Consider the following 18,946-nt stretch of genomic DNA (forward strand, 5'->3'; position numbering starts at 1 on the left):
ATGTTTTGAGAGTAGGACTATAGAATTTTGAAGATATTCTAGTTTTTCCCATAGAGCTTAGTGACATTTGAACACACGTAGACTAGCATACGCTCGTCATACACAGTTTGTTTTTGTTTTCCTCAAAGAAACTTGCACACGCTTTCCAGACTCATCAAAATGCATATGGAAATATTACCTAATTTGAAAAATTTACACCCGGTTTCTGGGTGTTTTTCGAGACTGAGTGCATATTGTTTTCCTCTAAGGTTCACAACTACATCTACACTAGGGCACCCATACCATTGGGCGTGATAACCACTAATAGACAGATTAGCAGCTTACCAACTGTGCAATGCAAGAGTTCAATATTACAAATTGGGCAAGCTCCGTCACTGGTTGCTCACAAGTATCACGAATGCTGATAAACTAAACTAAATTGTTTTAGGTGATCCTTTCGTTGGAATTCAAAAATATTTCAATTACCTAGCGTTTTAAAGTAATTCACACAATTAGGAAAGTAGTTAAGGTAAAATAATCAATTAATAGTTATAATTCACTTCACTCGATACGATGCTGCATGGATTCCATTTGTTTTTTCTGTCCAATTTTGCTACTCACGGTTGATGACAGTGGCAGCTGTCACTAGAATCCAGGGCTGTCGGTGTTTTCAGATGAAGTTTATGAAAGGGCGCGTGCTGTTCAATAGGGGCAGCCAACAGACCCAATTTTTAAATTAAAGTTTAAACATGATACCGTGCACCCCCGCTAATTTGAACGGTACCTCATGCAAACCATCGGGGTTCATTTTTAATTTGAACTTCTACTCACCCTACGAACAACAGAAAATCGTACTTCTGGTTACCCCTTTGGCTGTTTTGTTTTGATTCTGCATTCCGTTCCACAGCGTTCACTTTGCTCCGTTCCATGAACTGAATGACGTTTGAACCATTTTTAATCTGAACGATGTGCAAATTAGCGGGGTACAAATTAAAAAAGTGTTCAGATTAAATGTGGTCAAACCAACGGGGGTACCCGGTATAGCCGTTTTTTGAGCGGGAAATATTACTAAAGTAATTGCAAGTAAGATGCTCTTTCGTGTTATTGAATAAAAACAAGATTTCATTAAAAATTTTAGGACCCCAATTCAACCCTCTCATCAGATGCGAGTTGGTGTCGAGGTAAGGCTTGCACACCGAAGATTGAGAGTTCAAATCTGGGTTAAAGCCTGAATTTGCTGCTGAACAGGAATGCGCTAAAGAAATTTCTCGCCGATTCCTTGCAGAAATTTTCTACAGCGACTCCCGTTTTGAACTGACATCCTCTTTTTCAACTGCGTACTGCAATCAGAAAAAAGTGCGTTCTTGATCGATTCCTTCCAGGAATTTTCCATGCATCAAGATAGGCCCAAGAAATTACTTGTCAGCAGCGAATCAGGCTTTAGGCGGAAACCTACACTCAAGATAAACTTCCCATTTGATTCATGTGCCAACCCATATGGATTTTTTGCAATGGGGGTTTGCACATACATAGTATGTGCGAAACCAATACATCATCACCAAAATTGTATCTTCATTGAAACCATGATTACTTCAATATGTAATCCATAATAGAAACACATACTTTTTATAGCTGGCTTCAATGGAATATATTGGTCACCTATATCGATGTTTTTCTTTGCATTAAAAGCAAGAATTTCAACTTTTCGTTCCTTGGATCAGAAGTATTTTATCGGAATCACACACATTCATGATTCCAATGAAATAAGATCCAAGAAACATTAAATGATGAACAGTTATGATGAGTAAACGAAATGGAAGTTTATTAAAACAAACTCATATATTACTAAAAGACATGTTATCACGCGGCAATTACATCTGCATATCAACATTCTTGGTGGAACTTGTGTTCGATTTCGGTTTATGGCTTGCAACATTTGGTCTCGCTGCTATTCAGGAATCTCTGCTTCATGGATTCCCCCATCTGCAACAAATGTAAATAAGAGTTGTAAAACCACTAAAACAGTTTTTGTTCTTTTCTAAATACTGTATATTCAATCAAGTCATCGCCGAATATTGCTGTTTGAGTACACCAAGGAGATCACAATCGCGGGATCATTTTTCGGGAGGCCATATTTGTTTACACAATGTGTTCCAGAAGGGTATGAACTTTGCACATACTTTGAATGTTCTTCAAATGACATAGATGTGTTACACAAATACATGGTATTAATTACGAGCATAATGAATATGAGGCACATATACAATTAATGAGAATGAAAATTCGACCAATGTATGTGCAAATGCACCTTTATTTAAGGGGGCTGTTTTCTTGAGTGTAGATATTATCCCACTTGATGTGCCGTCCGAAAGCCAGCTGGAAGGACACTGTCCATATCGGTAATCACCGAAGCGGGACAAAAAATTGAAACGATATGGGCCCCGTTTATAAATTTCATAACGCTGAAAGGGGTGGGTGGGTGTCCCTCGTAGCGTTACAACCCATACAAAATTTTGAAACAGTCTTCCATACCAAAAAGCGTTACGAGGGGGTGGGTGGAGTGGTCGAAAATGACCATTTTTAGCGTTATTATGTATCCGGTTGAAATCAAGACCAACATTTATTTATAATTATTGATTTCTTGGGCCCCGTGCGTCGCAGCTAATATGTGAATAGTGCGCTGTGTTCCATAAAAATCGTAAGAATGCAGCGCCACACTAAAAAACTGATTTCAGAATCGCGCGAGTAGAGGCGCGTCGCGAGTCTCACTGGCGCGATCCGGTTTGGTGGCGGTGCGACAATATGAAGTTTATGAATGAACCCTATCCATAACAGCAAACACGAACTAACGAAATCTGTGCGCTTTTTTCCAAAGGGGCGTAACTGACAAAAATAAACAAAATGAGTTAGCAGCAGAAATGCAATCTGCTTGTTACGTAGTTACAATACAATACCACGCAATTTCAAATTTATATAAATTTTTCATTAATAAAACATAAAAAAAAGATGGGCGCAATTGAACTTTGAGTGAAAATGTCTTAGAGTGATGTTTCGCCCTTTGTTTTGCATACCAAACCAACAGCAGCAAAAGGGCTAATCTGGGAAACCAGTTCATTTTGGGCACTTAGCATTTTTTGTGTCTATTTGCACCAAATATATTCAATAATTGATCCATAAATTGTATTAATGATAGTAAGACCATTGTTTCAATTGTATTGGTAACTGGGGCCCCCCATAATTTCGTTTTTGTGAATAACATCATGAGGTACGTCTGTGCTGCACTTGTTATTACCTCCCACACCTCACCGTACGTAACATAGTAATTATGTATTGATCAATCGTCCCTGAATACCACACAGCAAGAATACGGATTTATCCGATAAATGAGGAATGATTGTCAATACCAAAATGTTGGTGCATTAACATAAATAATCGACTGTTCGATGAGAATGTGCTGAATGGTGTGGGGAGTGATTGGGAGGGTTTTACGGACACTGCACTGCATTTTGGTTTTCATATACCCAAGTAACCACAAGCATTATACCATTGCATTAATTTGGTCGAAAGTCAACATTTTTTGCATTAATAATGTTATCATGCATTTATTCAATAACTGTCAAGCAATGATGCATTTGATTAACATTGTAAATGCTTTGTAGCATTATTTTAATATAGCATTATGCTAAGCGTTTAGAGTGAATATACAGTTATGCTGTCATACAAGATTACATAACCTCATTAAACGCACTCGAATCTGTAATAAATAAGTAAGACGATCGAGCACGTTCGCACTCGCTCATTGCGTTTTGTGGGATATGGAAGAATAATGAAATGACTTTCATTCATCTCGAACCCCCATTTCATGATCTAAGGATATATGTATTCATTCAAAATTGTTGTATTTTATCTATGAGACTCTTTTATTCATAAGGAGCGAGGGGAAATATCGATCAATTTCTCTCCCCGTAAATGTTTTCAATGCGCTAGGGCTTTGTTTTGTGGGTTAAGTTCTGTTATTTCCTCTACGAGAAAGAATGGTGATCAAATTATTTCTATTCATGTTTCATTTGGTGAGGAAAGGAAATCAATCGCCGAAGAGAATTCTTTCTATTCGTACTAACTGGGCGAATAGTAATGTTAACACACACAGTGGCTTCGTTTATAAGGAACTTTTATCCTACCTTATTACATCAGCAGCTTTAGCACAGGACACCAACGCGCCAGGCATCCAGCACACCATCATCCTAGTTTGTGGGTTCGGAATCCTGATTCCAACAAAATAAAATCATTCAGATGGTGAAGAAAACCATTGGAAGGTAGCCAATGGATTCATTGTTTTGTTTATTTTGAACGCAAGCCCTAAACATACATTATTTTAAGCTAATATACATCATGAACCCTAAATATACAAACATAAATGCTTTAGTAGGGCTTGTGCATTAAAAACTGCTTTACCAAGTATTGCATTAATTTGGTTGTTGTGGGGCCCTTTCCCACTTTAATTATGCTTTATAAAGCTCTTAAAGGTTATGTCACTTTAAAACAAAATCTGATAGCATACTATAGAGCAAACATAAAGTATTCATATATAGCTTCGTGGTTACTTGGGTAACAACATACCTATATCATTCAACTACTATATAATGTAGGAGTCTGGAATGCTATTCTCTTGGTCATCGGCCGGAACCCAAAGCTTATCCTCAACAGCAGCAGAACTATCAGAGCGGACTTTTCTAAAGTACCACCAAGATACAGACGTTCATCGTTGCTCTTGGAGGTGCAGACGTTTTTTTCCTTCTCCTTAATTGCTCCACGGTTTGACCTTCGCAGGAAATGAGCACGGATTTCTTTTTCGGAACTTTCCTAGGCTAATAAACACCAAAACGCGAAAAACTAACTTTGCGCAGAAGGGCGCCTTTAACATTGTTGATAGCATGAAGACAAAACAAAGGGGCGACATTGGACAGCTGATATTGTCTGTTTCATTCGCAACAAAACGCGCCGCCAACTTTCGAACAGACTGAAAAAAATCGTCGCCAGCAAAACCAATCGAAGGAGGTGATTTGCCTTTGTGTTGGCAAGACTGGTGAAACGTCAAATGCCAGAAAAAAAATCAAAGGAGGTGATTTGCTATTGTGTTGGTAAGACTGGTAAAACGTCAAATACACAGCGGTTGCTTGCCTGGCGACGATTTTGGCGACGGTTTCACGGGCGACGATTACAAATCGTCGCGTCCGATAGGGTGCAAAATTACAATATTCCAATTGGAATCGACTAGCGGGCTTAATAGGAATCAGGTTTGTCAAAAGGCGGTAATCATAAAGGGCGTAATCAATGCGATGTTCCAAAAAGGACGCAGCGATGTTTTTGTTAAATAAAAGATGTAGAATTTGAATTGAAACTATAGGATTTGGTAAAATTGTTAAGTAACTCATATTGAATGTGTTAGATAAAAATACAGGTCAAAAAATATGTTCATAGGAAATAGCTAATAGATTTTAGGTTGAGAATTTTCAATGGTCGATTTCTCGGTTTCACCAGAATGTCAATTGCGCCCATTTGAAGAAAGTGGCCAGAAATAATTCTTGATCTGTCAAAAATAAGTTTCCTCTGGAGCAGACTTATTTTTGACAGATCGAAATCGGAGGGAAATTAATTTCCGAAGTGTCAAATTTGAGTTCAGATTAATTTTAACAACGCAATTGAGACAGACCCTAAGTCCGCTTAACTTCAAACAGATTTTGCTGAGAATGTATTAATTTTCCCATTCGCCCTAATTCTGACTCTGTATTGAATTTGTTTTTCCGTGTTAGATTTTGGTTAGTTTTACTTGAATTCGAGTAAATCAAAACGAGCGTGTTAGCGTGTGGTCATCCTGATGGTCATCCCATCCGCCCGCCGCCGGCGACCCAAAGGAACAAACAAACAGCGCGAAGTCAGCGCAGAGCTTAAAAACAAATCTCGGAGCACCAAATTTTAACCGTTTAATTCTTGTTTTCAACGATTTAATCGTTTCTGATTTTACAACTGATATAACAAATGTTAGTTTTCTCAAAATAATGTCGAAAATGTTGAAAATCCGATAACTAATTCGCTTATTTTTCAGCAGCTAGGTAATCATGGACTTGCATCGGCCGGCGGATGGCCGTTTCTTCCTGGAATCCCTGATTCAGCGCGGAATGGCCATTCTAAGCACGATGCTTCAAATGGTAAAAAGGCACTTGTTGAGCGATAACAAACTCATAGTTGTATTTATCATGTTTCATCTTCTACAGCTAAATCAATCGCAAGTATCATTGAAGCAACAAATCAACATGATCAACTCGATTTACCGTTTTGTGGAAACGTGGGAAAATGTTCTACCGGCGATATCCTCTCTAGAGGTGGAACGAAATTTGATTGATCTTACCGTAGACAGCAATGCCGCAGTTATAGAACCCAAACAGAACAACTTGGCACTGGTGGCCGATTATCAATCTACGACGTCGAAAATCGTAGAAGCAAAGATGCCTGAATTTGAGTTCCCGGTGGTAGCTTATGATCGATGTGAGTATATATTTTGTAATTTGAACTTTATTATAAACGATAACCTGTTAGTTGAACTTTCATCGGGTCAAGGAAACGTACAGATATTACATTTAGAAACATTGGAAGGTAATAAAAATTTCAAGTTACAATTAAAGCTAAAGTGTACTATTGAAAACTAACAAAAGACAAAAACAATTGAAAACAACTGTATTAAAAAATTAGGCATAGTTGCTTCCGTTAATCCTATTTTTAAACCAAGCTTCGTGACTATACGCGGATATACTACTCCTAGTTTTAAGTGTTTTTTTTTTTTTTTCTAAAAATTCCAAGTATGTTTTTTTTTTGAAATATAAAGCTGGGATTTTCAATGCGAAACCGCTTAAGTTTTTACATTAATTGTTCTATTGATGATGGGAACGAATGTCTTCAAGTCTAGCGGGGCCACTATGGTGCGGATCCCATTTTCCGAATCCTCCAGGGTCAATTTTTGTACGTTAATACTACCTTGACCCCACAGTTATGGATCAAATAGTGTGGAGTCCAACCTATAAAATTCAATAAAACGACATGGAAAACGTAAAATTGTAATTTAAAAGCACGAATTGAATCGTTTCTAATAGGAACTTCGGTTAGTAAACTGTTTTGAGTGTAATATATTTTTAGTACGTAGGCACTAGTTTATTTATCGAGCAATCATCACTGGTAAAGTGCAACTTATTTTCTCTTAATTTTCGTATTCTTCTTAAGTGCGCATAGTAAGGAACCATTTTTCAACTATGTTCCTTACTATGCGCAGCAGTTAAAAAACGTTATTTTCAATATACAATCAATCCTCCAGAGGTTGATATTGTAGGGAACCATCGACTTGTCGACACAATCGAGATATGGAATAGAAATACTTTGGAAAATTGTTTGAGGGGATCATCATAGTAAGGGAAGATTAAAAAATGACGTCCATCATATTTTAAGGATTTCTACACTCCGTCTCCACAATCCTCTGTCGCGATTTTTACAGTACTTATTACATGCATTGTCACATTTTCGTAGACTCCTCCTCCCCTGAACGATGGACGTAATTTTTGAATGCTCCCTAACCATGCAATAAAATAATTTTGATTTTTTGTATAGTTTCATGAGTCAATATCGAGTAATGAAACATCGAGGTTTAATCGTATTTGCTATATAGAAACGCCAATAAAGTACTGTTATTGATATGTAATAGCAATCGTTCATTAATTACGTCACGCTTATACAGAGTGACGATATTTCTCGATTGAGTGATGAACAATACATTAAGAATGGATATACCCTTTCGCTCAAACTATTCTTCGTATTTAGTAGAAATGTTCGGGTTTCACATATAACAAACCAGAACCAGGTTTTTTTTTTTATTTTCTTCAAACCCGAATCCGAGACAATTATTTAATACCAAACCCGGGCCCGAACCGAACCAAAGAAAATTTGGTTTTTATATTTTCTAGTGAAAATACATAAACAGTCAAAGCCAGCCTCCTGACACCGCCCATACAACCCCATTGAAAAATAACGAGCAAACATCTTTGGTTCCCACTGGGAAGTGGTTCCCACTGACAGCTCAATGTTTGTAAACAAATAACCGTTTGAGGAATAACAATCAATGATGGCGAAATCTTTTTCTTCGAAAAATTTCTTTTCCCGCATAACAACAGTTATTCTAACAAACAAACGGTTGTAAACTATTGGATCGCAGTACAGCAAGTCAATTTGGGTTGATGTGATTAGCTAAAAACACATTTTAGTATTGGAGAAAAAATCCCCTAATATGATTAGGCCGATGTGCGTTGTTGCTCTTGAGTTTGATGCTGATCACGAAAACATGGCTGCCTAGCACCGGGTTGGTCAAAGCTAATTTTCCTCTACACGCCAAGGGTGAACGCAAAAAGACGTAGTTTGTACCCTTTTTGTATGCTGGTTTAGATTTTAGAAAACTGAGTTAATTACATGTTTTGGAAATCATATGATGATTTCGACTATTTTGAGAGTTGCACTTAATGGCATTCAGTAACAGTAATTATCATGGATTGAATTATAGATACAATTTACTTCACTTAGTAAACTTTAGAGACATTCCACGCTCCACTGGGGGCGTAAAGCCGTATAAAGCAAGAAAATGAAGATTAATTCAGAGTTTAAATGCTAATAATGTTTTTAGTAAAATACTTCAACTGTTATAAAGAATTTTTCGAGTGCGCAGAAATAGGAACCTAAATGCGCAGAATAATGGGCATTGCAAAAATGAGTGCGCAGAGTTAGGAACATGAACACCTTTGAGAAAAATTAAAAGTTTGCAATAAAAATCATTACTTAGTTTTCCTTATACATAAGATCAATAAGTATTTGCTCCCAAAATTTCAGAGTATTGTGTTTTGTTTTCAATTAATTACAGCTGTTTGATATTTGAAAAGCCTTAAGTGCGCAGAGTATGGGACCTTCACGGTACCTATGTAAATAAAATAAACATTTTCTTGAGAAATCATTGTTCAAAGATTCAGAATTTAAGACAAACCGTTTTTTAATTTTATTTTTGAGACTATGCTTATTTCTTTTTTTGTTCTGGCGTTACGTCCCAACTGGGACAGAGTCTGCTTCTCAGCTTAGTGTTCTCATGAGCACTTCCACAGTTACAGCTGAGTGCTTTCGTTGCCAATTGACAATTTTTGAATTCGTATATCGTGTGGCAGGTACGAAGATCAATTATACCCTGGAAAGTTGAGGACATTTCCCTTACGAAAAGATTCTCGACCGGATAACAATGAAAGAGACATTTAATTTTATAAAAGTAAAAATAAATTAGTATTATTATTATTTTTGAAAACTTTCCACGAGTTGGAGCATAGTTTTTCCGGCTTTTCTTTACGAATTTTATCAACGGTGGAAAATTTTGGGGAAAACTTTTTCCAGTTAATATTTTTTTTTATTCCTGAGAAAATTTGCTTTCATTTTCATAAAAAAAAACTTTGTTTCTACGATGCTTCTTTCTTAAGTTATGATTTTTCAAAGTAAGTAGTGTCAGAGGAAAACAAAAAAAAAATCCAACTGAGTTTTCCGGGAATTTTTTTTATTCATATACAGTCGACTCTCCACAACTCGATGTTCTATAACTCGATATACTCTATAACTCGATAGATTTTTCTGTCCCTTCAAATTTCCATACATCGTGCTCTCCATAAGTCGATATTTCTATAACTCGATATCTCCACTAGTCGATGTCACGTGAGAGGGAAATTTCTCTCCATAACTCGATATTTATTTTAAAATCGTTCTTATTTGGGGAAACATGGTTAAATTCTTATTTGGAGATGAAAAAATACTTGCAAGTTGTAATAAACATGAAAATAAAACAAATATTGTCAGTCAAAATAATGTGATTTTTCGAGCATTTCGTAAAAAGTTTTCAAATAATAGTGTGTAAAGTACAATCAACAGAATAATATTATTTTCTTACAGAGGTGATCATTTATACATTAGAAATACAGAAATTTGTTCCTTCGATTTTGTGATTTTTTGTTTCAGTACATTCTATAACTCGATAATTCTATAAGTCGATGGTCCCTTGAATATCGAGTTATGGAGAGTCGACTGTATTGATGAGCCCTGCCTGTGAAAAAAGTTTCATGAAAATCTGAGACCCTTCGGCCCGCTTATAAATAAAAAAAATCCCCTAAATTGAAAACATTTTTCTCTAATAAGCAGGTGAATCAACTCACCTGTAAAAAATCTGAACTGCTATGGTAAAGGAAATGTAATATGTTGTTAACAAAATGGTTATAAAATCTGAAATTTTGTTTTATAGAATTAGGATGTGTCTTTGATAGTGTTGTCAAACACAGAACACCTAGATATAAGAAATGAATAAAATGTTTGGAATGATACTACCTAATAAAGAAATTAAAAAAAAAAAACATGGAAAATGGGATCCGCGCCACGTAGTGGCCAAGATGGACTACGATTCGTTCCTATCGTTATGGAGCTAATGAATATAAAACAGTTCAGCCGGATTCTTGAATATCACCGTTTTTACAATTGGCCATTTCGAAACACCTATTTTGTTTCTGGAATAACTCCGGCATCATGTGGCCTTTCCTAAAGTTTTGAAGAAGGCATTAAACTACAAGGATATGTGCGTCTTGTAAGGGGCCTTCCTTAGCCGAGTGGTTAGAGTCTGCGGCTACAAAGCAACGCCATGCTGAAGGTGTCTTGGTTCGATTCCCGGTCGGTCCAGGGGCTGCCACACGATATACGAATGCGAAAAATGGCAACTTTGGCAAAGAAAGCTCTCAGTTAATAACTGTGGAAGTGCTCATAAGAACACTAAGCTGGGAAGCAGGCTCTGTCCCAGTGAGAACGTAATGCCAAGAAGAAGAAAATGTGCGTCTTGTATCAAAATTTGGCTCAAAAGTATTTAAAAAAAATAAAAAATATGTGTAGTTAAAACCCTGTTTTTTCAACTTTTGTTTACAGAAAGGTTAAAATTTTATATTTTGTATTGCAGATCAACCTGGCCAGATTGGAATATGTGATATTACATATATCTGCAAGACAGAAGCTGAGTTTTACATGATTGACCAGAGCGCGACCGGTATCAATTTCGCCGAGATTTTACAAACACTTCAAAACGTAGACACGGTATTGGAGGACTTGCCCGAATCGTCTACTCATGTTTTTGGAGTACGTGTTGAGGGAGCAATCTTTCGTGCCATTCGAAGCAAGCAGAGCGATCAACCCTTTGTCAAGCTTCTGGATACAGGAGAAATATTGGTTTTCGACGATTCGCGTATGAGTTTATTGGAGTTGCCGCCTTTCTATGCGAAGCTTTCACCTTTTGCCGTCAAATGTTCACTGGCCAATGTCGAAGGCTGCGCTACGATCAACGACTACCGCAAGTATTTGGATGAGAACCTGTATAATCGACTAGGTTACAAGGTCTTGAATGTCAATGAATCATGGCTCGAAGTTTCACTGATGTCGTTGGCCTGTGTGGAAAAACCACGTCTAATAAAGGAGGAAAAGCTAGAGCAAGAGCACTACAAGGTTTCTCTTGATACTCTAACGCAGGCTCAGTTGGATGAGCTGTATGAAGAACCGCTCAATACGACAAACGTGATGAAAGCAGTACTGGGATATGTACCGAAAGACGACAAGCGGATCTGTCCCTTTTACGATCCAGCAGTTCAGGGATGCTTCAAGGGATCCCGCTGTAGGTTGGAGCATGTGGCAAAGCTATCCGACGGTTGGACAAGAGACAAATCACTGTACAAAATTCAAATCAGAGCAGAGTTGGAGACACCTGTCGTTGGAACGGAGATGCTGGTCATACCTACGTTCATTGTGAATGTCGATGAGTTTTACGCACACATTCCCCGGCAGGATTTGAGCAAGGGCTTGATCGAGCTGCAACTCAAGATGAATGACGATAAAATCATGGAAAACTACAGAGTGCTAAACCACGAGCCACGTGAGTATTATACATATTCAAGGGCTTATTTAAAATTTCTACCCTCATTATATTGCAGTGGGCAAAATGGAGTCCAAAAGGCGACTTAACAGGTTCTTTTCTGTTGATGGGTTTGGACAGATTTAAAACAGTTTGAAGATTTGACTAGTGCCCTAGTCAGCTAGAGGTCCGAAACCAACCTAAAGAAAATTATCATGAGCGTTTCTTTCAGTAATAACTCTAGAATTTCTTCCTGTATTCGCCAGAGTTCTTCAAACGAATCTTCCAAGTAATCCGTTAGGAAATCTTTAGGGTTTTATCTCAGGTATTTATAAAGAGTTTTGGACCCTCCCCATGGTTATGCGACCTTGCCGCGATGGGACGGCACAATCCATTAGCTCATTAGATGGACACCAAAGGCGTAACCTGTAGTGGTGGTATCACATTTTGGCATTTTTGCTTAAGGTGAAGATGAATCGAAGCCTAACTTCAAATTGTCAAGAGCACGAATCTTGAGAACCAAACATCCGTTTGAGCAGAAAACTTAATTGATTGGTCACCACCAGCTAGTGATCAATCGATTAAGTTTTCAGCTTAAACGGATGCTTGGTTCTCTAGATCCGTGCTCTTGAAAATATTAAAGCCGCGTCATAATTTATATAACATAGACGCACTAATATCTCGGATGTGATCCAACGGACGTTCTGCGTCGTTGATAGCATTGATACCCATTTCAAATAATTAATCTATTCAAAGTGGATATCAATGCTATTCGCGACGTTCAGTTTGCCTTTTGCTAACCAGAATGATCCGTAGCCACTCTTACTATTAGCTAGCTAGATACATCATTATCACACAGACAAACAGACGACACACTCTCATCGTAACGACCGATTCAAATATATGGTAGGCGGTCAATCGACCAACCGCAGCGCTTGCATCGTTTTTGTTCGTGTTTGACGTTTACACACTACCGCCATCTGTTGGCCTATCGGCAAAACACAGTGATTTTAGCATTGGGTGTACATGTTCTCACGACCAGTGATGCATTTGAACGCGTTCAGTTCGCGTTCCAGTTCATTTTGTTGAACGCAGCGATCAAGTAGGCTTGAACATTGAGCAATTTAAAAATATGAACCCGCGCGAGCTGAAAAATGAACGCGATCAGTTTTGACTGATTTACGACAAATTCTAGGTCAATGTTATGTTTTTGACATGTATACACGCAGAGAAATGATTTTTAAAATCAATAATATTCTGTATTGAAATCAACAGAAAAAATTATCATTTCTCGGCTAATAATATATTTTTTTGAATTCAACAACAAAACCTTGTTGTTTCAAAAAAATATTTTTTTGTTTCTAGAATCAGTAGTCAACACGAACAAAAATTATGTTTTTAAATTCATAATAAATATATTTGTTAATACAATACCTTATGTTGAAACAAAAAATAACTGTGTTGCTTTAAAAATTTATATTTTTTGAACCAAAAAAAAGTATTTTTTAAAAACAAAAAAGTACGTTTTTGATTCAATATTTAATTTTTTATTTATGTAGGATGTATTTTCATTATTTTCTATTTCATTTGAAATGATCATAAATTAAAAGACTATTTTCTCTCCATTTGGATTTTATTTACATCTGATTTAGAAATAATCACCAGATGAGTTATTGCCTTCCTATAAACTCTGATTAATAAAATTACTTTAGCCATTTATGCATTTTGTAGACGCAGTCAGCAAGTAATTTGCAGTGCACCGTTCACGAGTGATGGATTCAGATTACTTTCTCCTACTACCGGTGATGCGGTTGAATAACAATCTGTGGAAATCTTATGATACATAGAAAAATACAATTATTTGTTAAAACACTTCATCCGTTTATTTATACCTGGTGAAATTCTCCAAGCATTCAATCTATGCATGCAATTCGTCCGGTCAACCAGAAATGGCGGCGATATCAATTCTTCAATTTCCTTCCGTTCCAGGATTTTCAGAATTTCAAGATAGTATTGATTTTCTAGAGAGAAACAATCGAATAATGCGTATAAGTTCGTATATCAGATAGTTACATGGAAACAAGACAATTTCTTACCCAGAAGACGATTGATATTTTTTTCACAGAGAGTCCAAAACTCAAGTCCATAACCAAAACTTCTTCTGTTGAATCCATTTTGAGTTTTGTTTGAAATCATGGAAATGGCGTCTGACAAGCCGTGCGTACATAATAGCGAAAACAAAGCATACACAGTACACACTCTCATATAATAAATATGTATGTGTGTAAGTAATAGGGTTTTTTGAAACCAAAAAACTTTTTTTGAAAACGAAACAGATTATGCCAACAATCAAAAAAATATTTTATTGAATCTACGCAACTTATGTTCCCATCAGTTTGGTGTAAAAACAACAATTAAAATTTTTGGAACAACAAAATTTAATATTTGTATTCAACAAAAATAATTGTAATTTTTAAAAAATATTTCAATAATATTTATTTTTGAAACAAAAAGGTCTGTTTTCTCTGCGTGTAATATCGAGGGCTGTATGATTTCTATTTTCATGATAAATAACGACGATTAATACATTCATTTTTCAAGTGGGACCTCCAATCATTATTGTGAACTGAACGGGCCGTTCTTGAGCAACGGCAAGCTCTTGCTCGTAAGTTCATTGATTACTACGTTCAAGTGCAAATTTGGCTCGGGCTCCGTTCATTTTTGGCTCGCGTTCAGTTCAAAATGCGCCACTGCTCACGACTATGATTTTAATCGCGATTTGGTCTAAGTGTTACGTCTGTCTGTCTGTGGTTATCATATACGACGTAGGAAATATTACTCTGAGAAAAATGACTAGTAGATTCTTTGAGTAGAAATAAGTGGCGACAATCTTATTTTACTATGGTTTTCACATTGCCATAGTAAGAAATACCTCTCTTGTAACATTGCACCACAGACAAACAGACGTAACACTTAGAACAAATCTCGATCAAAATCATAGTCACGAGGACATGTGCGCCCAATGCTAAAATTATTGTATTTGGCCGACGGGCCAACAGATGGCGGTAGTGTGCAAACGTCAAACGCGAACAAAAACGATGCGAGCGCTGCGGGTGGCGGATTGGCCACCTATCATATTTTTGAATCGACCATTAAAAAGGTGGTCGATGGACAATGATGAGAGTGTGACGTCTGTTTGTCTGTGATTATTGGTATAAATAATCTAATTTCAGCTTCATTTTCGCAAAATTTACAAGTAGAAAGTAGGCGTTGTGAAGAATTGCATTTGCCACCGAAAAGTGAATCCTGTACGAGACTGTAATAGAAGCCTAAGGTAACTTTACTCTTAAATATTCACTATACCGTGTGAGATCGAAATCCGTACACCTAAGAAATGAATCTAAATCCGTCCACTTCATACAAAACGCCTACTATTTGTATGAAGTGTACGGATTTTGAGCCTGTACGGATTTCGATCCCCCACTGTAATAATGACTATTGAAAGTAAGACGCTGAGATCGATCATTAGGATACACTTGCTAGTTTCGAGAAATTGATGAACAGGCAAGGAAAGTGACTTTTTCTTTAAGGATATATGAACGTAATGACCAATAAATACTTTTAACAACAAAAAACGAAATTAACTAGAACTACTACTAAACAGCCAATTTTGTTAAGCCTTAACGACAATTGACATTTAAGATTCTAATCTTACGTAAAAGACAGGAGTAATCAAAATAGCACTTAAATGACAAATTATTCAAAACCTTTTCGACTAGCCAGAATTAGTAATGACACTACTACACTACTATTTCGAACAAATTCTGATGGAGCTGCTGATTATCACAATGCTTTCTTTTCTCAGAAGCAAGGTAATATGGGTATTTTTCAAAAATTACCACAACACAATAGGCTAATATTTTCAAAGCTGAACGATCACTTCGACATCTGGTGGCTAGTAGGAGAAACGTCATAAAAGAGGTTGGGTTGAGAACGCACCGTGTGCAGCATAGGAAGGAGCACACATATTACACTTTTTCTCGAAATAGTTATGTTGTAGACGATCAGAGAGCATTGAAAAACATGATAAACTTTTTTTCCTTCCAAAATGTACAGATCCGGTCAGTGCTCATGTACGATTTGTTGGATAAAATTGGAAAATTGGTGTTTGGCTACATAGGTTATAAACATCCGGATTCTTTGTTTGTGGCTAAATTTGTTGTGAAATCATGCGTACCGTGAAATCGGGTGTAATTGATCAGAAGGGTGAAATTGATCATCATATCACACGATTTTATTTATTCGTAATGGAGTACAAATATCAATGTATGCTGCAATAAATGAACGTTGTTTGTCGTAACTATTGTCGAATTGTGTGTTGTGAAGTTTTTTGCGTTAACGAATGTTAATTACTATGAAAATAATGTAAAATTTCAAAATCATGCACGGTGCAGTATTGACAAACACCTATAAACTTCTATTTCTAAGCAAGGATTTGAACATAGTATAAACCTGAAAATTGGTGAGGATGCTCTTTCGTGCTGCCTGTGCGTCGCGCGTCATATATCAGAGCCTCACCGCAGCGAGCTGGTCTTTCAATTAGTAGTCTCTAACTCCAGGAGCTGATTAATTCAAATGAATGACATGGTGGCCCGCATACTTTCTCTATCTTAATTTATTACCTAACAAGTTATATACATTACTATTGCAAAAAATAGGTAAAATTACAATTTGAAACATTTTGATAGATTTCAATGAAATAAAATGAAACGAAGTTCTTACTCTTTCATTTCACCTTTCTTGTTCGCTGCTTTAAATCAGGTAACAAAACGAATGAGTGGTGAAAGAAGAACGAAGCGACGCAGTTGTTCGTCACCATCGAGACGACGCAACCGAGCATTCGTGTTTCACAAAATGCTTTCGAAAATGCACAGCCCTGCTTGAGATACATCCCCAAACCAGATTTCATCACCAAAACTCGTTCCAATTAGCTCAAATGGTTGAAATAATTGAATTTCTGTTAGATATCATTGAATTCCTTAGGAAATTGCATACATTTAGGCGTTTTCCGCATAATTCATGAAATTTAACTCTTCGTTATTTATATAAATATTGCATTGCTAAGAATTTTACAAGCATATTCGGATCCAGGGAGCTCAAATTTATCATGTAGAGTTGTTTTGAAAACTAACAATAATGACATTGACAAGTGATCAATTTCACCCCGAAATGAGATTCCCTGACTTTTTATTTTAGAGATATTTGTTAACACTAAAATGACATTTGTTAGAAAATTTCGGTATATGAGTCGATGAGGCACACCTTCGTACTTGTTTTCCTGCATTTAATTGTTTGGCATTGTTAACATTTTAGAAAACAGACTAGAAAAACCGTGAAAAATGATCAATTTCACCCGAAATTACGGTATCGCAAGAATAAAGGGTCAAAATGATTATGCCAATGGAAAATAGTTTAATAATTAATTGATTATGCGCTAATTTTTGGGTCGAAAAATTGAATTTTGGACGTAAACAAACATTTTCAATTACATTTCTCTCCTTCTTACCTAGCGACCTCTATGCTGGTGTCGCATTAAATTTGCCTATACGAATAAAAAACAGTGTTCATGTGGGCACCATAGCCTAGCCCGTCTGAGTATTGGTCCTGGTAGAGGAGAAACTTGGCAAAAGCCAGACCGAGGGTTCAGCCTTGACAAGTTAAGCTGTCAGGCAGCTCCAACTGAATACCATACAAAAAAAAATAAAAATAAAAAAAAGGTATCTATAAAAAGTTTTGGAGTTTTTCTAGGATTTCTACAGGGATTTTCCAATTATTTCGCAAAATATTCGTCTAAGCATTCCACTAATAGCTCCTGTCGGAATTTATCAACATGCAGCTTTAGATATTTCGACTCTAAATACGGGTCTATCACAAAAAGGCGAATCACAAAAGGCCAAAACCATGTGACGTCGAAATTAGAAAATCAATTTAATTGAAAACCACAAACGTTCATCACAAATCACGAACGTTCTCCTACAATATTTTGGACATTTTTACTGTAGGGCAGGTTAGCTCAACGAACCGCGACTTTTTTCTCATACCTGGCCCGTTCACTGTTGGCTATCTTAACGTTCAACGCTCCGTCATTGTAATCATCGCCATTATCGAAACTTCAAAAGCAGTTTTTCTGTTCTATAAAAAAACTAAAAATTATTCGATGAAAATGTGTTCACTGTGTTTCGGTTCGAGAATAGAATACAGTGAACACATTTTCCTGTAAATTTTCTTGATTTTGAAGGAAAAAACTGCGTTTGAAAATTCCGAAATCAATGATGGATCCTGCCCCCTTAAAGTTAACATACCAAACCTTGAAAATGGTCTGGGGTCAATTGGCATAAGGTCATTTGGCATAACGCCGCTTAGCATAAAGGACCTTTGCAATAACGCCTAACCTTTGCATTATGCCTAATGGTCAATTAACATAATAGTTTATCATCAAGTGCAGCAATCTTTTTGATGGCAGCCCTGCGCCATTCAGCATCGCGCGCCAATCGAGTGTAAAAGGAGCTGACTGAATGAAGCTCAAAAGGGAATGGAAAGGAGGAAATGAATAAAGCTCATTCAAGTGTTTTGCCTCGACCTGTAAAGACGTGTTTTACTGTTCTCTCTGCTAATTTACCCCTCCAATAGGTTATGGGCCTGTGAAGTAGCCATTTTGTTTTTTGTGCAAAGTGAACACGTTCAGACAAGTCGTGGCGTGGTTTGTTGGAATTTTTCCGGAAGTGTTAAATTCAACAAAAATGGAGAAAATTGGTATCGCGAAGTTAACGAACGATAATTACGATTCGTGGAAATTGGAAGTCGAGTTTTTGTTGGTGAGAGAAGGACTTTGGAAGTATGTCTCGCCGGGAGTGAAGCCGGAAGTGGCTGCTTCGGGTTCGAACGTCGCGGAACTGGCTGCCTGGG

General features: G+C 36.9%; 1 protein-coding gene across 2 annotated transcripts in view; it reads left to right on the forward strand.

Annotated features, from left to right (window-relative positions):
* Positions 1-5,841: 5,841 nt before the first annotated feature.
* The window catches only part of LOC5572710, a 28,412-nt gene continuing 15,307 nt past the window's right edge, over positions 5,842-18,946 (forward strand). Inside the window, exons 1-4 of one of the 2 annotated variants that reach the window (XM_021856375.1) lie at positions 5,842-6,020; positions 6,086-6,188; positions 6,255-6,525; positions 11,039-12,001. In XM_021856375.1, coding sequence (XP_021712067.1) covers positions 6,099-6,188; positions 6,255-6,525; positions 11,039-12,001 — 1,324 coding nt within the window. In that variant the 5' untranslated portion in view covers positions 5,842-6,020; positions 6,086-6,098. The remainder of the gene's footprint in view (positions 6,021-6,085; positions 6,189-6,254; positions 6,526-11,038; positions 12,002-18,946) is intronic. The other variant, XM_001660480.2, reaches the window with a different exon arrangement.

The sequence above is a fragment of the Aedes aegypti genome, unplaced genomic scaffold (assembly GCF_002204515.2).
Source record: "Aedes aegypti strain LVP_AGWG unplaced genomic scaffold, AaegL5.0 Primary Assembly AGWG_AaegL5_hic_scaff_15_PBJ_arrow, whole genome shotgun sequence".
Taxonomy (NCBI): domain Eukaryota; kingdom Metazoa; phylum Arthropoda; class Insecta; order Diptera; family Culicidae; genus Aedes; species Aedes aegypti.